Genomic DNA, 22,040 nt, shown 5'->3' on the forward strand with positions numbered 1-22,040 from the left:
TGTATGAACAGTGGAGTGGGCTCCGAGTGTGTGCATGCAATGACATTTGAGTTGCTGCATATAGACATCCATGACAAAGAAATGAAAGTTCAGACACAGTAGCTCATTCCTTAAGAATTCCTCCTGGCCACCCACTGAGTGGGAGAAATTATTCACCCAATACACATCAGATAAAGGGCTAATATCCAAAATTTACAAGGTACTGACAGAACTATACAAGAAAAAAACAACTAACCCCATCAAAAAATGGGGAGAAGAAATGAACAGACACTTTGAAAAAGAAGAAAGGCAAATGGCCAAAAGGCACATGAAAAGATGTTCAACATCACTAATCGTCAGGGAGATGCAAATCAAAACTACTATGAGGTACCACCTCACGCCACTGAGATTGGCACACATCACAAAAAAGGAAAACAAGCAGTGCTGGCAGGGATGTGGAGAGAAAGGAACTCTTTTTCACTGCTGGTAGGAATGCCGTCTAGTACAACCTTTATGGAAAGCGATATGGAGATTCCTTCACAAACTGGAAATTGAGCTTCCATACGATCCAGCTATACCACTCCTAGGAATATACCCAAGAAACACAAAAATACAATACAAAAATCCATTCCTTACTCCTATATTCATTGCAGCGCTATTTACAATAGCCAGACTCTGGAAACAACCAAGATGCACTTCAACAGATGAGTGGCTGAAGAAACTGTGGTATATATACACAATGGAATACTATGCAGCCATCAGGAGAGATGAAGTCATGAAATTTTCCTATACATGGATGTACATGGAATCTATTATGCTGAGTGAAGTAAGTCAGAGGGAGAGAGAAAGACGCAGAATGGTTTTACTCATCTATGGGCTTTAAGAAAAATGAAGGACATTTTTAACAGTATCTCAAAGACAAGAGAGATGAGGGCTGGTAGGTGCAGCTCAGGACATGCAGCTCATCACATACAGTGATGAGTGCAGTTGCAGAGATGACTACACTGAAAACTATCATAACAATGTGAATGAATGAGGGAAGTGGAAAGCCTGTCTCGAGTACAGGTGTAGGGGGGTGGGGAGGAGGGAGATCTGGGAAATTGGTGGTGGGAATGTTGCACCGGTGAAGGGGGGTGCTCTTTACATGACTGTAATCATACAACTATAATCATGTTTGTAATCACGGTGTTTAAATAAAGATAAAGAAAAAAAAAAGAATTCCTCCTGGAAGATTCCTTCACAAACTGGAAATTGAGCTTCCATACGATCCAGCTATACCACTCCTAGGAATATACCCGAGGAACACAAAAATACAATACAAAAATCCCTTCCTTACACCTATATTCATTGCAGCGCTATTTACAATAGCCAGACTCTAGAAACAACCAAGATGCCCTTCAACAGAAGAATGGCTAAAGAAACTGTGGTACATATACACAATGGAATACTATGCAGCTGTCAGGGGAGATGAAGTCATGAAATTTTCCTATACATAGATGTACATGGAATCTATTATGCTGAGTGATGTAAGTCAGAGGGAGAGAGAAAGATGCAGAATGATTTCACTCATCTATGGGCTTTAAGAAAAATGAAAAACATTTTTAACAGTATCTCAGAGACAAGAGAGATGAGGGCTGGTAGGGACAGCTCATGACATGAAGCTCAACACAGAGTGATGAGTGCAGTTGGAGAGATGACTACACTGAAAACTATCATAACAATGTGAATGAATGAGGGAAGTAGAAAGCCCGTCTCGAGTACAGGTGTAGGGGGGTGGGGAGGAGGGAGATCTGGGAAATTGGTGGTGAGAATGTTGCACTGGTGAAGGGGGTGTTCTTTACATGACTGTAATCATACAACTATAATCATATTTGTAATCACGGTGTTTAAATAAAATAATTATAAAAAATAATAAAATAAAATAAAAATAATTCCTCCTGGCGATGTTTGTATGTGATTATCTGTCTTTCTATGTCCACTACCAAGCAAATTTATCATGGTAGGCATCTCCACCTGTGACACTAAGCACTTGGGACAAACTAAAGACCGATGAGCTAGATTAACCCCCCCAAAGAATGTGATATTATCTATGTAAACTCTTCCCAGCAAATGTAATAAAACTAAATGTTGCCATCAACTTTATATGGGAAGTATATAATTTTCTAAACTTTAAATGTTCTGCTTAAAATATGTCCTTCATTAATCTCTCTGGTCCAATAATGTCTAATTTTAAATGCCTTCTGGATGTATTTTTGTCTTTGATTTGTTTAAATATATCTAATTTTCTTAAAAAATTGAGATCCTGTGGAATATTAGCATTAAAAGAGACATTAAGTCCTCCTACTATCCCACTTTTCAATGGAAAAAATCGAAGCCAAATGCATTCCCAGGTTAACAGAATTACTTGCTGTGATAAAGGCAGTTTAATTCGGGTAATTTGTCTAAAACATTTAAATTTATTTGTGAAGAGAACCAATTTTGGTATTTTATTTAAACCTAAATAAAATGTAAATGTTTAAGTGAAATGTAAATGTCTGAAATATAAATCAGGATTTGGTTCTTATTTTGTTCATTTTTTTATAATCTATAAAGAGCAAAATTTCTATTTTTTTCCACAAATATAATGGCAAGACTGGGATATTTGTGGCAGGAAATGTGCACTGGTGAAAGTTGTTGCACGTAATACGACTGTAACTCAATCAAGAACAAATATTTTATCTGTGGGGGAAAAACTATTATGAACAACCCTGTAGTCATGGTGTTTAAATATAAAGTTAAAACAAAAACATGGCTTCTGGGGCCGGAGAGATAGCACAGTGGTAGAGTGTTTGCCTTGCATAGGGCCCATTCAGAATGAATCTGGGTGTGATTGCTGGCATCCTATGTGATTCCCCCCAACGCTATCAGGAGCAATTTCTGAGTGCAGAGCCTGGAGTAACCCTGAGCATCACTGGGTGTGGCCCCCAAACAAAAACAAAATGAAACAAAAAATAAAACATGGCTTCTGATACGTATAAGAGTATTGTGAATCTTTTAGGCATATAGGTAATTAGGTTTAGGGTTTTTTTCCCCATCTATTACTTTCATTCTATTAATTCCAAAACTCAACATTTTGGGGCCACTGTGTTTCCATTTGCCCATAAGACTGCAGACCTAAACTGTGTTTGAATAAAGTTTTTTGGTTTACTTTATTACTTCATCTTTCTCACAATGTCCATCTTCAGCATTAATGGCATTTTAAAATGATTTTTCCCTCAAGTTCATCACCTTAATTCTACTTGCATTTTTTTCATTCTGCATATCTGTATATCTTGTCTAGATTTTTATTATTACAAAAGTTCAATAAAAGAAAGGCAATGGTAAATTGTTCTACTTTCTTTTACAGAGATCTCCTAGGTATCTATTATCTTAAATTTGTTGTAGAATGAAATTTGGTAGCAGGTTAATTCAAGACTTCCTGATGTGGGTAAGTTAAAAAAAAATAGAACAAAGCAACTTTCTCTGGCCAAAAGATGCTTTTTGTCTACAAAAGGGGCACAGAGTCAAATTTTTTTGTTAGGAAAAGTGAAAGAGAGAGAAAGAGAAAGAAAAAGAGAAAGAGAAAGGAAGACTGTGTGTATTAGGAAAGATGTATGTGTGGTATCATGAATAGAGTCTACTTTCTGAAGACACAATAAAAAGGTGCTCTGAGCCTAATTTTAAAGAACTTTCCTTCGAGACAAGCAAATACATGTTGGAGAATCTGGACACAAAAACAGGTAGCAAAATGAGTTTTATTTGATTGGTAGCAGGAAAGTTATATCCTGAAACTTCCAATACAGAGATGTAAGTTTACAATGTTTCATGCATCTCCTATCCAAAATGGAAGATCGCTTTTAAAGAGAAGGTGAAGATTAGAAACATGGTGTTTACCCAAGCTATTCTTCATCCAACTGGTATATCCTTTGCCTGTCATGAATATCTATCATGATAGACAAGATCCAACAATCTGTTAAGGGTCTTCTCTGCTGATAGAGCAGCCAATAAAAGGAAAATTCAAATACACCAAGACAAATATTTAATCACATTTATAATGTTGTCTGGCCACTTTCTCTATGTTATGCCATAGGAAAGAGATTGAAGAAGAAATGATTTTTACAAATTTCAACTGAGATTTTTAGCCAAGAATTCATACAACCAGACGGTGACTAGAGCAATAAGACTGGTTCTCTCATTTATTTACATCCTGTTCAGAGTCAATGCTGTCCCACAATGATGATAACAACTTGCAGTGACCTGCAGACTTCCCAATCAAGCATAGCCATATTATGAACATTTGTTCAACCTACATAACCCTCTTTTTTGTCCAAACTTATTAGTGAAACAATAGACTGAGAGAAATTAGGTCAGAGGGGAAATTGTGTTAATACTTAAAGTCACAAGCATCAGATAGATAAAAGAAGCAAAACTATAGCTCACGCAAGAACTCAAGGAGAAAATAAGGGTAAACTATGGTTGAGACAATAAAAATAGAATCTCAGTAGAAAATGAAAGACTGTATGAAGACAGGAAGGATTCCAGATAACTAAATGAATCCTCTCCTAAGTCAGATTTTGCCTAATCTTGTGAGATTTGGGCACTTCTTAAACTTTAACTCTGGTGTTACTTTGTTAGATAGCTTTTATTGTGTAGATGAAGAGTCGGGAACCAATTTTCTAAGACTGTAGAGACAGAATCCAATTTCCTGATTGCTCCAAGGAAGCTAGTCCTGCAAAAGCCCAGCAGAATAATAGAAACCAACGATCCACTTCCTCCTTAACAACTCAAAGTCACAGGAATGGTCCATATAGAAGATCTGAATCTCACTTGTCAAGGTGGATGGAAACCCATCTGAACAGTTTCAGTGTGTAACGTGAGATCACTGTCAGTACAATCTCTGAGACATCCAAGCCCTTCTTGGGCTCGACAACATGTTGGATACACTTTCACTGATGCTGGCACAAGGTTTCAATCTTCGGTTCCAAGTTTGAAGTTCCGAGGGGTCCCTGCTCGTGAAGTGGCAGCTAACGTCACTAGCATGTCACAATCTAGATGACTTGCCAAGCCGTCCAACAGAGTTCTCCTTTATACACCATTATTTCACAAAGAAAGATGCCTGTTTTGAGAGTATCCTGATCTTCTTGGAGTTCCTCGGAGAGTACTCTCCTAAAGCAGGACCTAGTCCCTGCCATTTTCCTGAGAAATCTTTCAATTCCCTGTCTTCTGTGGTGTGTCTCAGTGACAAAAGCCCAAGAGGTGTCTACGGTCTTGTAGGAAGTAAGCAAGTAAGAATTCCACTGGAGCTATGGCTATAGAGGGTGCATAAAGACAAATACAGGCAAAGAGGAAAGGATATAGGAATAAAAAGCAAAGGGTTAGAGAGACAAGTAAGAGTGAGGATAGGAGGTGTCAAAGAGATTGGGAAACTCAGGAAGGAAAAGAAGAGTGGCAATAAACTAGTATTCTCTCGATCGAGGTTTAGAAGGGTTACTGGAAAACCCCAAATCACAAATATACTTCCCCCAGGGTTTCTATCACCTGACTTGAACTTACTTGCTGGTGGTTATTATGTGCAGCTTCCTCCTCGATACTGTCAGTGAACTCAGTGCTGGCATCCTCAGTGTCATCCCCTGTAGCTGCACCTAGAAGTTAAGCCCAAGAAAGAAAGATGATTTCCTTCACAGTAGGTCTCCAGAGAGGTGCTAAAATGATACTCCTTTTGCCATCACCTGCTGATTTCTTTCTTACACCATATGTGTGGCTTCTCAACCAACATGGATGGCAGAACCAATGCATCCCATGTGTAGGAAAGCCTTTTTTGGGCATATAACTAAGTATTCTTTTTAATAAGTACATGCCCCAAAATATTAGCAGGTATCGCCCAGGTCTGTGTTTACAAAGCTGACTCTCAGCTAGAATGATTATTTTCCTCACTAGTTCCAGAAAGTTTCAATGATTCCCTTTTCTACTATTGTCTGACTACTTAACAATTTCCTCTTCTGTAATTTGAATCAGCATGACTTAGTCAGTATTTTTCTACCACTGGATGCTAAGAGGTCCCTGACTTCCTGGAAGCCATGTTCCCCTCGTATATTTTTAGGGGGCTTAGGGAACTGCATTTAGTGCTGCTCAGAGCAACTCTGCTTGGATTTGGCTCCTGGTTTGGCTCAGGGGGCCATATGAGTTACCAGGGATCAAACTCAGATTAGCTTCCTGTAAGACAAATGTCCTACCCACTGTACTATTCCTCTATCTCCACACACTTTTCTATTATTGGTATGGATTGTAAAGGGCGTAACAATCACAAAAAAGATCTCACCTCTAGGGGCTCTGTGTCCTGCAGTAGGTAAAGTCAAGACCCAAGATGAGAATTATGTTTCCTAATTTCTTTCTCTGACTTTCCCCTCTTCCCCATTTCTCAAAACCATGTTGAATGTCAGCGTCCTTTGCCTAAAGAGTTCTTGAACTAACTGCTTTAACCAAAAGAGTGCAAGAAAATCTGTTCTTTCACTTCCCTAAAAATGACACTCAGTCACACATAGATGTTCTACACCAAGTTTAAAAGGCCAGTACTGCAACAAAGGTCTAAAATAGTGATAAAAAGAACTTTCTGCAATTGTCTGCCTCTACTACCCACTCCAGTAAACACTAGACACATGTAGCTTCAAACATCTGACTAACATGATTGGGAAATTGAGTTTATAAATTTATTTTAAAATATCTGCAATTGATTATTAATTGAATATCACAAACTTAGGGCAGTTCCACAACTGTTACATTGACATCTAATTTTGTTTGTTTGTTTGTATATTTTGGGCCCAAACATGAATGCCCTCAGGGATTACTCCTGGCTCTACACTCAGAAATCACTCCTGGAAGGGTAGGGGGACCATATGGGATGCTGGAAATGGAACCCACATCCTTCCAGGTTGGCTGCATGAAAGGCAAATGCCTTACCGCTGTGCTATCTCTCCAGCCCTGACATCCAATTTTAGATAAGGACTTGTGGCTCACAATACTGAATTGTTCTAAAAGTGCAAAAATTTATAGTGTTTTTTTTATTTGGACACCAAAAAAAATCTACTATAACTTTCCCTAGGCCTTATAGAACATTACCCAAGTAAGAGAAACTTGAACCCTATTTTGTTCCAGGCATTGTTAACCAATAGCTTAAAACTATTCCTCCAACCTCCTCTGACTTATCTGGGTATAAATTAACTACTCAAAGATATACAATTAGTCCAGAGCAGACCTGTGTCAAGAAGTCAAGTCTCTCCACTTTCAGATATAGGTAATTACTTTCTTAGGATAACAAATCAAATTATTATATTTGTTTCCTTTTCTAAGACCAAAAATCTACTTAGTTCAAACATCCAAGGATGAAAGATTCTGAGTAAATGATGAGTATTTTCTACCTGCTGCATGTAAGGAGAATAATTGTTTCGCTTCTATATTTGATTTCTTGGCATCTGCAAATACATACCAAAGTACTTCCAAAGTCTGAAGTCCATTTCCTCAAAGTTCTAAAGAAAGGAAGTATGCTGTCCGCAAAGCTTATCTTATAAGTTGCTCCATAAATGCTACAGCTTCAAGGATAGTACAATGGGCAAGGCTCTTGTTTTGGATTATGTGTGACCTGGTTAATTCCCCAAGGGCCCCCCTATGGTTCCTAATCCTGATCAGGAGTGATCCCTGTAACTTTGATTTGGGGATATGCCCAGGAGTGAGCCCTAAGCTTTGGTTTTGTGGTATGGCCCCCAAAATTAGAACAACAACAAAAAAAAGTATGATTTTTGGACCAAAGAACTAATTTATTTAGTAAAATATGATGCCTATCCACAAAGTCTCCTCTGCCATTCAGAATTCTTTCTTAGAGATCCTTGGAAGATAATATACAGTAGAAATTCACAAACTATATGCCTTCTGACTAGCTTCAGAGCACCAGTAGCAATCAGGTTACTGGCTGTTTACAGATGAATGAATTCCCCCCATAAGCAACGGCTGTTTTGGAAATTCACTGAAGCTAGGATGTTATTAACTTGAGGACAGCCCTATAATATACTAATCTTACTTTGGGATAATCTTTCCTTGTCCAACTGTGAACATTTTTATTTCTGTGAATAAAACTGTGAATTTTTATTTTTGCAATGAAAAAGGGAGAAATTAGGATGATGTACTTTCCAGCTTCCTTTCTGGGAATTAGGCTAGAGAATAATTCTCTGATAGAAGAATTTTCAACTTTCTAAGGTTGGATCTTCATCCCCAATCAATTTCTTGGAGATTTCTTGAATGTGTTGGGTCCACAGTCCAGACTAATTTCTTTACTGAGTTTCAGAAAAAGAATGTGGGGATGAGAGAGAAAGAGAGAGAGAGAGAGAGAGAGAGAGAGAGAGAGAGAGAGAGAGAGAGAGAGAGAGAGAGAGAGAGAGAGAGAGAGATCAACTCTGGTTTTGGAGTATTTTCTGATCTTCTTTTACCTTGGTCTACCTTTCTGATGCCACATCTGCATTTTAGATAATGCTCTCTCATTAGCATTCTCAGAGACAAGGTGGCATTGATTTGAGTGGCATGGAATTGCGTGAAGGCAAGAGTGCCCATCTTGGAGCCGGAGGGAGAGCACAGCAAATAGGGCATTTGCCTTGCATGCAGCCAGCCACATTCCATCCTCAGCATCCCATATGGTCCTCTGAGCCTGCCAAGAGTGATTTCCAAGTGCAGAGCTAGGAGTAATCCCTGAGCACTGCTGGGTGTGGTTCAAAAACAAAACAAACAAAAAGAACAAGAGTGTCCATTTTCTCTCACATCCTGCCACTAGTTTCTCTTCTGCATCTTGGCAGCTGGATTAATCTATTCTTCTTTCCTCAGGGTGCTTTAAGGGTTGCTCAACCTCTTACCAGCTTGCATGCATGTTCTGACAGCTTTTTGGCTTGTATTTAAAGGGGGGCAGAATACAGTTGAAAACATTTTACAGAAAATATTTAAATGAGTTATGCCTTACAAACTCCTACATATCATTTTATATTAGAATTTCTCTTTCTATACTATGCCTCTTCCTGGTACATGTTTTAAAGTAAATTACAATTAATTTTTCTTTTGCGGCAGGAATACTCATTTGTATGCTTTTACAACGCAACAAAAGATTAAGTAGGGGGGCCCCGGAATGATAGTACAGCGGCAGAGCATTTGCCTTGCATGTGACCAACACAGGATAGACACCGGTTCAATTCCTGGCATCCCAAATGGTCCCCCAAGCCTGTCAGAAGCGATTTCTGAGCACAGAGCCAGGAATAACTCCTGAGCACCACTGGGTGTGGCCCAAAAACAAAATAACAAACAAAAACAAAATGCTAAATTGCTAAATTGTGTTTTTACTTATGATGTAGTTTTACTATCATCAGAACTACTTTGGAACATCTTAAGAACATCTTAAGTTTTCAAATTCAATTAAAGTATTACATAGTGATGAATGCACAGCTTATTTTTATAAATAAGAAGAAAATGGTCTATTGATTAAAGTCTTAAAGTGAAGAATTAGTTCATTCATGAACTCACTTCTTGGGGTTGGAAATTTTATCCAAATCTTTGGGGTCAGTAATGATTAGTGATGATTAGTCTCAAGCTGTAGAAAATTATTTTCTGATTACTCTCTGATTCATAAAGCATAATGAAACAAATCAAAAAGGTCCCCTAGGGGCCGGAGAGATAGCATGGAGGTAAGGCATTTACCTTTCATGCAGAAGGTCATCAGTTCGAATCCCGGCGTCCCATATGGTCCCCCGTGCATGCCAGGAGCAATTTCTGAGCACGGAGCCAGGAAAAACCCCTGAGCACTGCCGGATGTGACCCAAAAACCACAAAAAAAAAAAAGGTCCCCTAAAAATCACTGGACAAACTGTATTACATGAAAATAAGGGACACTTTTTATTATTAAGGCCAAAAATTGGTACTTTGGTGTAGCTTTTTTAAATTGAGGATAACGTGATTATTAAGAACACAGATTCTGATGGTTTAGATTCTAGCTCTGCTTCTGACAACAGCTTTAAACAACAGTTTAAAATAGAGTTTAGAAACACAATCTTGGGGCCAGAGCGCTAACACAGCAGTGGGGCATTTGCCGTGCACGTGGCTGACCCAGGATGGATGGTGGTTCGAAACCCGAAATCCCATATGGTCGCCCAAGCCATGAGCAATTCTGAGCGCATAGCCAGGAGTAACCCCTGAGAGTCACTGGATGTAGCCCAACAACCAAAAGAAAAAAACCAAAAAACACAATCTTTCTACATCTTAGTTTCGTTGGTTTCTGTTAGGTCTATTAGAGGTGGTTCCATCTTGAAGCTGATGATCTGGAAGTGCTGAGAACAGATATGCAGTACATCTTAAACAAAAATCCTTAAGCAGATTATTTACCAGTGTTTTTCGTGTGTTACTGCTGCTGCAAATCAGAAAACAAGTGGTCTGTGGGCTGAAAAGCTCAATCTGGGAAAAGTGGTCCAAAAGAATACCTAATATCATCACTAATCAGAGATTTTATACCTAATACTATCACCGAATGACCCTGAGTACCACTTCGTTTCTATCTTTTACCCCCCACAAGGAGGTATAATAACAATACAGTTTGGTCTCCCTGTATTTGAAACAATATAGGGTTGTCGGTAAATGGGGTAGTTGTTTAGAATAGGCTAACTACAAATAGAATTAATCAACATTAATTATTATTCCTTTAAAACTCTATCATGCATGAATAAACTTGAAAGAAAGAAAGAAAGAAAGAAAGAAAGAAAGAAAGAAAGAAAGAAAGAAAGAAAGAAAGAAAGAAAGAAAGAAAGAAAGAAAGAAAGAAAGAAAGAAAGAAAGAAAGAAAGAAAGAAAGAGAAGAAAGAAGAGAGAAAGAAGAAGAAAGAAAGAAAGAAGAAAGAAAGAAAGAAAGAAAGAAAGAAAGAAAGAAAGAAAGAAAGAAAGAAAGAAAGAAAGAAAGAAAGAAAGAAAGAAAGAAAGAAAGAAAGAGAAAGAAAGAAAGAAAGAAAGAAAGAAAGAGAGAGAGGAAGGAAGGAAGGAAGGAAGGAAGGAAGGAAGGAAGGAAGGAAGGAAAGAAAGAAAGAAAGAAAGAAAGAAAGAAAGAAAGAAAGAAAGAAAGAAAGAAAGAAAGAAAGAAAGAAAGAAAGAAAGAAAGAAAGAAAGAAAGAAAGAAAGAAAGAAAGAAAGAAAGAAAGAAAGAAAGAAAGAAAGAAAGAAAGAAAGAAAAGAAAGAAAAGAAAGAAAAAGATTATGAGGTCACGAAGTTATTTTAATTCTTCAATAATGACTCCAAAACTGGGTGGGGGAAAGATTACTTCTATCAAATTCTACTCTACAGTTGATTTTTTTTTCTCTATAGCCATTAGCATGCTATCAACAAGAACCAAATAACATGTCCCATATACACAGAACAAGAAGTCATATTTGCTATATGTTGAAAAGGGAGTCAAATGAGTACACTAAAGCTTTGCAGCGACCTTTGTGGTGCCAAACACTCAGCCATTCCAGGTTCCTGTGTCAGATCATTTGGGCTCATTTCACGTTCACATTTAGTCACTCCGCCATATGCACATTGGTAAACTCCTACATGTCCATGTCAGGCACCAACAATTGCCGACTTCCAAATTATAATGCTGCATGAGAGAACCAAAGAGGTCTCTGTCAAACAATTTCATCAGCACTCACTCTTCTGGTCTCTAAGAAAACTAAGATTTTTATTGGGTGGTGGAGAGCTTAGTTAGTTGGTGGTGCTAAGGTGCTCCTGTGTCTGTGCTCAGGGAATCACTCTTGGTTGTTTGGTGCACCATGTGGGGGGTTGAACCTGGGTTGGCTGCATGCAAAGCAAATGACATTCCAGCTATGTATCACTCTAGCCCTAAAGAACCTATGATTTTTATGTCCTCTCTAAACAGTCATGAAACAAACATTTCTTTTTGTTGATGTTTGGTTTTGTTCATTTTCTGAGTATACCAGACAGTGCTGAGGGCTTAGACCTGGCTCTGCGTTCAAGGACTTAGGGATCACTCCTAAGTGCTCAGGGACTATATGGGGTGCAAGGCAAGCATCCTATCTACCTACCTATCTCTCTGGCCCAAAATTCTTAAATTAGAAATTCTGAAATTTCTAATTTTTAAGAAATTAAAAATTCTTAAAATAGAAGTAACTAGATGGGGCCAGAATGATAGCACTGCGGGTAGAGCATTTGCCTTGCCCACAGCTGACCTGGGTTCGACCCCCAGCCTGCTATGAGCAATTTCTGAGCGTAGAGCCTGAAGTAACCCCTGAGCATGGCCAGGTGTGATCCAAAACCAAACAAAAATAGAACTAGAAAAATTATTGTCTTTAGTCAAGCCACATAAATTGTGATATTTCTTAGGCAGACTGGCCTTCCAACCTGTACTGATTTTAGAGGATGAAAGGGACAGAAAATAGAAATTTCATGAGGTTTCTGAGCAGTGTTCAGTTTCTTAGAAAGAGTAAAACTAGTCACTGATCTTTAGGCAAAAGACATGTGTACACTCTAGACTGTCCCGGTAAAGATGGAAGATATGAGTATTGTCCCAGGCCTGTCATTTCATGACCTTTGGATGGTATTTTTCCTTTTGTCAATGTAAGCAACAAGTCTGCGGAATGGCACCACCCACAAAAACAACTGACTTCAAATCTCCACCCTGCTTTTGACCCTTCTCTTGCAGCACAAAGTGCAAGGGAAGGTTTTTAAAGTCTAGTTTCCCATTTCCATGTCTATAAGTCTACTTTCATTTAAGTCACAATTCCTGGAGAAGGAAAATTCAGATTTCTTCTTGCCTCTTTTTGTTACATAAATATAAAGACAGTCATTCATTCCAGAGCCTTACTTTGATTTGAAAGTTTAGTAAAATGATCTATAATTTGATTCTTCTATGGAAAAGGGGCAGAGAAATATGTTGTTTTTTCTTTTTTTCTATTTTCTTTGTCATATTTTTGTGAGTGGGGAAGGCTTCTGAAACAATGTTCAAGGGACCTTGGGACCAGTCCTGGCTATTCTTGACCAAATAGGCCTGCAGTTGAATGCCAGGGTCTGAGTGTTGTTCAACCGAACAGGGATTTCTGGACTACACCACATGGTGTGTGTGTGTGGGGGGGGGGGGGGGGGCTGCAAGGCTGCTATTTTGTTTAGCGGCCATACCTAGCAATACTCAGGGCTTATTCCTCAGACCATACTCTAAAATCCCTCCTGACAGTGCTTAGGGGTCACTATTAAATGCTGTGACCAAACCTGGGACAACAGTATGCAAGGCAAGCACCCTAACTGCTCTCTATCTGACCCCATCTGCTAGAATGCTTTTAGAATAAACCTATAATGTGAAATTTTTAATAGTCTTGGATCAATAATTTGGGGGGGGGGTCTTAACTATAAAAATGTAACTGGATTCTAAATCCAATTCCCTCACCATCTTAACACACACACACACACACACACACACACACACACACACACACACACACACACACACACACACACACACACACACACACACACACACACACACACTGTTCAACAAAGTTGAACACAGCAGTTCCCTGAAAAAAAAAATTGAAGGACCAGTAGAAAACATATCACTTCTTGTAGTGAGAATGAAGGCCTAGAAATAATCTAAGGCTATGTTACTCCATTATCACCTTTTTCATTTACATTGTTATGTCACTTTAATTTTTTCTTACTAGCCCTAGAATCAAAATGTTCAATGAGGAAAGTAAAGTTGTTTTTTTATCTTCTAATAGAGAATACTTCGTGGAAAGAGGAAGTTGTGATCTTTAAACTGTGTTTATATATACACATACCTTAGAAACTGGTATATCTATCTGCTTTACTTTCAAACTTTAGTCCCTGAGGCTGGTATTTTAGAATACTCATTTTGAAAATTGCAAAAGGAGGCACTGTACATTCATATCATACACAAAAAGTAAACCTACCTGCATTTGCTAGACAATTATAACTCTTAAAAGGGAACAAGAAAGTCTATTTGATGTATGTAACTAATACCCCAACTGTATTATTTCAAATCAAACATTCTTTTCTTTTCTTTTTCTTTTCTTTTCTTTTTTTTTTTTTTGAGGTCACACTACTCGGCAGCACTCAGGGGTTACTCCTGGCTCTAAGCTCAGAAATCGCTCCTGGCAGGCTTGGGGGACCAGATGGGATGTTGAGATTCAAACCACTGTCCTTCTGCATGCAAGGCAAATGCCCTACCTTATACTATCTCTCCGGCCCCAAATCAAACATTTTCTAATGCCACTAAACTCTTTATTTTATCTTCCCTGTTTTAGCAAAATATGAGATTAGTATGCTTGTTTGGGGGCCCCAACTGGTAGTGCTCAGGGGTCACTCCTGGCTCTGCACTCAGGAATCAATCCTGGCAGGCTCAGAGGACAATATTAGACCCAGGTCAGCCAGCTGCCAGGCAAATGCCCTACCTCCTATACTATCTATTGCTCCAGCCCCAGTATGAGATATTTTTATTTCTGAAACTTAATCATAAATAATAAAGGCAAAGAAATGAAAAAAAGAATTAGTAAGCCACATCATAAACATACCTCTTTTTGATGTTTGGTAAAATTAGTGTGTTCTATAGTTGGGTTCCTTTTTAAGTCCTATCCTTTGCTGCAAGTAAATCACAAAACGAATTTTCTCAGTGAGAAACTCACCTTGGATCGTGTGTTTCTACAAAAAAGAAGTTGAGAACTTACCTCCTGTGAATATGCAAATACTTGTTTTGGTTTTGAGCCACACCGCATGGTGCTCAGGGCTTACTCCTGGCTCTGTGCTTAGAATCAAAGCAAATCCACTGTACTATCTCTCTGACCCCCAATACTCAAAGGTCTTGACAAAATACTTGTCTTTCGGTACTTTAATAAAATTAGTGCTTTATATGTCTACTGAGAGGGCTTTACTCCATTTCCAAAATGTATTTATCTGGAACTATTATCCTACAGAATCACTCCACTGTGTTGTCCTACTGATTCATTCCTTATTTTTAATTAATTTTCATTATTTTTATTTTTTATTAATTTTTAATTATTGGGCTTCTTTCTATGAGTTTCATTTTCCTATTCTCTGTAGTACATACGGTTCTAGACTCTACAGGAAGAAAAGCTCTTGAAGGTTTTATGCTTTTGGGGGGGTTTGGCACACTCAGTGGTGCTCAGAGTTACTCCTGGCTTTCCATTCAGAAATTACCCACGGCAGGCTCAGGGAACCATATAGGATGTCGAAGATCAAACCCAGGTTGGCCATGTGCAAGACAAATGCCCTACCTGCTGTGCTATTGCTCTAGCCCCATCTCTTGGAGCTTTAACCCTAAGAAAAATTAAAAAATAATTACTCTGTAGCTCACAGGATATTAGTCTTTTTTTTTTTTTTTTTTTTTTTTTTTTGGTTTTTGGTTTTTGGGTCACACCCAGCGGTGCTCAGGGGTTACTCCTGGCTGTCTGCTCAGAAATAGCTCCTGGCAGGCACGGGGGACCATATGGGACACCGGGATTCAAACCAACCACCTTTGGTCCTGGATCAGCTGCTTGCAAGGCAAACACCACTGTGCTATCTCTCCGGGCCCAGGATATTAGTCTTAAAAAAAAAAAGCTAATTACATTAATCAATCTACCTCTAAAACAATTTGTATTATTTTGCCTAGCAATATAAGAAGTTTTTGACACACTACCCTATAGGATATTGGCTGCAGATCTAAAATACTACCTGATACTCTGATTTGAAGAGGAAACGAGTTTATTTTTAGAGATGTCAAATGTGAAATGTGACTTTTTCCACATTAAAAAAGTCATTACCAGCTTTCTACCAATAATGAGAATTTTATATATATATATATATATATATATATATATATATATATATATATATATATATAATACAAGTCAAAGAAAGAAAAGATCTTTGTTCCCTTCAGTTTATAGTCCAAAGAGAAATTACTTTAAAAATGTAAAGAACCTTAATTTCTTTTTTTTTTGTTTGTTTTTGGGGGCCACACCCATTTGATGCTCAGGGGTTACTCTTGGCTAAGAGCTCAGAAATCGCCCCTGGTGTGGGGGGACCATATGGGACGCCGGGGATTGAACCGCGGTCCTTCCTTGGCTAGCGCTTGCAAAGCAGACACCTTACCTCTAGCGCTACCTCTCCGGCCCCCAAGAACCTTAAATTTCTCACAAAAGACATTTTCAGTATAATCTGATTTTTCCTGACTTTCCCCTAACAGAGGACTTCAGGTCAACTGGAAGACTAAAATAGAAGTAAAATCAATTTTCTAAACTGCTTTGAAGCTGTATGTCCAAATTTTCTGGACCAAATGAAGAATATAAACCTTTTGTGTGTATCTGTGACCAACAATTACCTGTATAAACTGCAATAAAAGATACAAAGAAACCTCTAAAAAATGTCCTCTTGTGGCTAGGCTCTAATATTGTATGTAAAAAAATTGTTTTATCCTTAATCTCTTATCACATATAATTTAAAAAAATGTTTTAGGGGCCTAGCAATAGCACAGTGTAGGGTATTTGGTATTTGCCTTGCACACAGCTGACCTGGTTTTATCCCTGCCACTTCATATTATCGCCCAAACCTCAAAACTTTAGAACTATGAATTAAGAGGGGAAGAAAATAATATAGTATACAAGGCACTTGCCTTAAATGCAGTCTACGCAGGTTAGATCTCCGGCATCACATAAAGATGCCACAAGATCCACTGGGAGTAATCCCTGAGTATGAAGCCTAGAGCAAACCCTGAGCAGAGTTGGGTGTCCACTCCATTGAAACGGAATTTAGAAATCAGTTGTACCGAGCCTTATGTTGTCCAAAATTGAAGAGAAATGTGATACAGACATCTCAGGCAGGGATAAAAGTATCTCCTATGAAAGTAAAAGTCTGGTAGTTATTAAATAGTCCTATCACATGTACTTTATAAGCTATCTATTATCTAAAGATCTCAAAAGAGCACATAGTGGAAAGATCTGTGGTAAGGATTTGACATTCTGCAAGTTAAATGAATCCGTATGTGGTTTCTCTTAATTCTATAACTCTTTGTTCGGTTTTGCTTGGGGATGACATCTAGAGGTATAAGGGGCTACTCCCAGCTGAGGGGTCATTCAAATGTTGTTTGGGGGGATCATCTAACGCCATATTTCAAGGGCTTCTGTATGAAAAGCTTACATCCTAGTCCTGTGAGCCACCTCCTCAGCCCTCAAGTCTGCAATTCTAAGAATCATAGATTTCATCTACTTCAACCTTTTATAGCCATTAACATTTAAACCAATATTGACATTTCCCAAGATTCATAGAGCAACTGTGAGACTAAAAAAGATCAATACAGATTTTGAACATCGAAGTTCTCCATTTCCGATTAAACATGGCATAAATGAAAATTTAATTCATTTTCTTTGAAAACTTTATTCAAGCACAAGATTTGTTTGAGCATGAGATGCTTTAGTTAAAATTAATGTCATGTGGAAAATGTCTCATAAAGGTGTAATAATTACTGGTAAGGAAGGAATCTGTGCCCTTGAAGAGAGATAAAAGAATTTTATCATGCTAAATGTGGTTACTGAAATGGCCTATAACAGCATCATATATCTATGTGGTATAGAATAAAATACATCAGATCATGTTCTAGAATAAGATGTTGGCAAGCACTCTCTAGATAATACTGTTTGCAAGCCTCACTCTAGGTCTCAAGACCAGAATGCTAGTAACAGTTTGTCATGTCTGTGGTATCAAAATTAAATTCTTATCTTTTGTCACTTAACTGTTTAATTTTCTAAGTAGTTTCTCAAGGATCAATATTAAAGACAAGTAACTATAGCACAATGATAGTCTGAATTCTTAGCATATGAAATTGATGAAAGACCAGAATTTACTTTATTCCCTCCCCCAATCAATTCTAATGATTTTTCAATATTTCTCATTATCATTTAGCTACCTTAATATTGCCAACATTTATAATATGTCAAGATGTCAAGGGGAATTCTTGTTCTGTTGGAGGTTAAGAGAAGCAGAAAAGTGCTCGCTTTGGCAGCACATATACTAAAATTGGAACGATACAGAGAAGATTAGCATGGCCCCTGCGAAAGGATGACATGCAAATTCATGAAGCGTTCCATATTTAAAAAAAAAAGAGAGAGAAGCAGGAAAGATAATTGTAATGATTACTTAAGAATTTTTAGAACCTAAGAGTCACTCAGGGTTGAATTGTTCATAGCAAGATTATTCACTAATAAAATTAAAGATATATTTATTAGAAGAATTTATCTGATAATAGGACAGAATTGTATTCCAGTGGTCTGACATTGCTACAGCTCAATTACCCTGTTTTCATACTTCTGGAAAGTTACACAAAGCATTGTGCTGGAAACTGTCTTATGATTGAAGGACTAAGCAAATTCAGTGGTTTTGCTTACATTTCCTATCTACTTCCTTAATAATTTCATTTTTATCACAAATGTCACTAATGTTGAAATCATTTCCATTAATAGAAAGGGGAAAGGCTATCAATCTTATAAAATACTTAATCAAAATTTTCTAGGTGTCCCCCAGTCAAACCAGAGGACAGTTCTGTCTAGTACGAGGGATGCTCTATATCTGCTTGAGGCATTGCCGAAGTTACAGATTTTGATTAAAATTAAAGTGTAGGGCATACACATATGTAAAAGACATAAAGATGCTGCATTTAAAAAAAAATGAAGGGAAAGCAGAGAAATCATTATGTTCCATCTACCTAATTAGGAAGTCATATTAAAGGTACAAAAATTTAGGAAACCATATTGAAGATACAAAAATTTCTCAATCCTGTTAACTCGCCATGTTTAAAAAAAGAAATCTCAGCTTCTAATCCAGAAAACCTGTATCCAGCAGGTTTCCTAGAAAGAAGAAACCTCATAGAATTAAGCTTACAAAATGCCACATAAACCTTAGTTTTTCTACTCCTTACATTTAAAAATTAAGATACCAGAAATACAATCTCAAATATCCCTTCCTTTTTACCATTCCCACACTATCATAAGGAAGCAGACACAACCATCAAAATTTATCTAGTAAAATTCATGAATGAAAAAAATACTCTCTTGTGGCTAAAAGATTTAGTTAACTGGTGAAATACTTAATTTAAGAGAAAACTGCATTATGAAGTTATCTTTTCATGTAGAGAATACTTATTGTGGAGGACCTCAGAACTTTCTTAGTCATGTTCTTAGCTATGGTTTACAGAATCTAAAAGGATCACTAAAGAAAAATTGTTGAAAGAATTTAACCTCTACTACTTTTTTTGGTTTTGTTTTTAAAACACACGACAGCACTCAGGGGTTACTCCTGGCTCTAAGCTGAGAAATCACTCCTGACAGGCTCAGGGGATCATATGGGATGCCAGAATCCAAACCACCGTCCTTCTGCATGCAAGGCATATGCCCTACCTCCATGCTATCTCTCCAGTCCCTAACCTCTACTATTCTAATATCATGATTTCACTCAATAAACTATTAACAAGGTAAGAGGTAAAGTTTCCTATAAGCAACTTAACAGTCTTTAATTTTTGTCTTTTGACTTGGTCTACCAATTCTTGAAGTCTCTATCTTTTAAAATATTATACCATTTTTGCAAGTTCATTCTTATAGACTCCCATTCTATCTCATGTTGAAACTTTCATATGAGAAATATTGCTCTCACAAAAAGTTGACTGAATGGCAAAAAAACAACACACACGCATGCAACCTTAACATGATATGGAACATATGAAATGGACTGTGAAAGTGGGAGAAGAATAAACTTTATTGGCCCATAGAAGAGATGACGAAATAAGGTGGAGGAGCTAGAGGAAGGCATGAATAGGAATGGCAAAACTAAAACCAAATGATTAAAATTGATATAAATACACTTTGCCGCCTCCGCCATTCAGCTCAGAGCTCTAGATATGGATAGTGAAATTCAGAGAGATTAAAGAGATTTTTTTTTTCTCTTGAAGTTGATGTTATCTGTCCCAGTTCTATCATTAGTAGGATCACCATTTAGTTCTGCTAATCAGACAGAACTCTCTCTCTCTCAGGTTAGTGCACATAAAGCTTTCCATCCTGGGCTGCAGGCTGACCCGCCAGTGCATGTCTGTGATGAATTCGCACACTTTGCAGTTCCCCACCTCCAATGGCGGCCAAGGTCTCCAGCCTGCTTAAGCGCTCCAGGCTTCTTCCAAGAACTTCTTCTAGTCGACTGCGTAACACCTGGGCCCCTTCCAGTTCCACCTGTAGAGTTCGGTCTCTCTCAGAGCTGATCAGACATGCCACATGGAAGGAAAATCGATTAGCCATCAACTACAATAAGCCCACTGATGCCTCCAACAGCCACTGAGGCCACCAGTGGTTCTCCAGGACACAAAGCAGATGGAACCCTGGTCGTATTTATTATTTATTGTTGGTAGCTTAGCAATGCCTGGTCCTTTCAAGTTTGTACCCTTACTCTAGATTATTGACTAATTTCCTAAGATTATAGTTTCTAAGATTTATGGTACACCCATAAATGCTTATAAAAAAATCTCATTTCTCTCATTTCTAAGAATGCTAAGAACCAAGATCCAAGAAAACCCAAATGTAACAGAAGCAATATTGAGTCAATTCCTCTTCAAGATACTTATTCTCTCATTTATCACTTAGCAATAGCCATCCCCGCCCCAAAAAAGAAAGCCAATTCACTGAGAAAAGAACAAAATCTAAAGATCCAAAATTCTCCCAAATTGAACACAGCCAAGTGATTTTTATTATATTTTTCATTTGTCCTCACTTTCTTGAGGTACAATGAAAACATTCTTTTTTTGTTTGTTTATTTGTTTTTTTGTTTTTTCAGGCCACACCCATTTGATGCTCAAGGGTTACTCCTGGCTAAGCGCTCAGAAATTGCCCCTGGCTTGGGGGGACCATTTGGGACACCGGGGGATCGAACCATGGTACTGATCCTTGGCTAGCGCTTGCAGGCAGACACCTTACCTCTAGCGCCACCTCGCCGGCCCCAATCAAAACATTCTTAAGTCCAACAATTAACTTAAAGATCTTGAGTGTTAAAAGAATAAAATAAGGAACAAAGAAGGGGTGAGAAGGAAAGGCAAATGAGGAGAACAAAGAGAATCTGAAACCACAAAGATAGAATAATGAAAAGTTATAGGGGAGAAAAACATAAACATCACAATGACCATTAACGCCCCAGAACAGTATTAGCCATCATGATAATATAAATATATTTTCTTTGATGGTATTTCATGAAGATCAGAGCCCTTTAGCATCTTAGCCCTTGAACATAACAGAAGATGGAACAGGGAAAGAAAGTGCACTGTATATTGAAGGCATTACTTTAAATATATAATACATCCTATCTCATCTTTGCAATAATACTATGAATTTATTTATCACTTATTCTGACTTCAATGCAAAGTAATCTGCAGACCGAATGGCAAATTTAGTAGTCCTGGCAACTGTCTTCTCTGCCCCTTCTCCCCTCTACAATTAAGTGCCTGTATACTTAATGAATACAAAGAAAAAAAACAGTGCAGTCAATTCTCTTACCTCTCTGGATGAGCATGGAACTTCACAAGACTGCTATAAAGCTGTCTCTCTGCTTGTAAAGCCTCATTAAGCCGGCTTCGTTCATCTACCAGCCCTTCCAGCATCAGCAGTAACTGAGGAAAGAATAGAAGCAACACACAAATAAAGATATAAGACGCTGAAGCCACAGATAATCCTGAGGAAGAGGCCAAAACTAAAGAACACAAAGATGTACATTGACTAAAAAATAAATAAATAAATAAATAAATAAATAAAGCCATTTTATTACCAAGATGTCTATAAATATTTATAGCTTATCTTAAAAGTTCTATAACACACAATTCACGTTTGGAAGCAGAAGAAATAGAGAAGTCAGAAACAAAAAAGAAGTTAAAAGAAAACAATAGAAGAGAATGGTACAAGAGGGAAACATAAAGAACCTACTAGCATTCTTCACTCAGAAA

The 22,040-nt window shown here is 37.8% G+C and overlaps 1 protein-coding gene and 1 non-coding gene across 10 annotated transcripts in view; one reads left to right on the forward strand and one right to left on the reverse strand.

Moving 5' to 3' along the window:
• The window catches only part of LOC125997457 (myomegalin-like), a 192,559-nt gene that overhangs the window by 43,465 nt on the left and 127,054 nt on the right, over positions 1–22,040 (reverse strand). For 8 of the 9 annotated variants that reach the window (XM_049765890.1, XM_049765893.1, XM_049765891.1 and 5 more), the window contains 3 exons: positions 21,598–21,710; positions 20,184–20,311; positions 5,551–5,639 (listed from right to left, as the gene is read on the reverse strand). In XM_049765890.1, the coding sequence (XP_049621847.1) occupies positions 5,551–5,639; positions 20,184–20,311; positions 21,598–21,710 (330 nt within the window). Of the gene's footprint in view, positions 1–5,550; positions 5,640–19,801; positions 20,312–21,597; positions 21,711–22,040 lie in introns of those variants that run through there. The other variant, XM_049765892.1, reaches the window with a different exon arrangement.
• LOC125997656 (U6 spliceosomal RNA) lies at positions 18,059–18,165 on the forward strand. Its single transcript, XR_007491695.1, has one exon. It is a non-coding gene; the product is annotated as a U6 spliceosomal RNA (small nuclear RNA).

This window comes from Suncus etruscus, chromosome 19 (genome assembly GCF_024139225.1).
Source record: "Suncus etruscus isolate mSunEtr1 chromosome 19, mSunEtr1.pri.cur, whole genome shotgun sequence".
Taxonomy (NCBI): Eukaryota; Metazoa; Chordata; class Mammalia; order Eulipotyphla; family Soricidae; genus Suncus; species Suncus etruscus.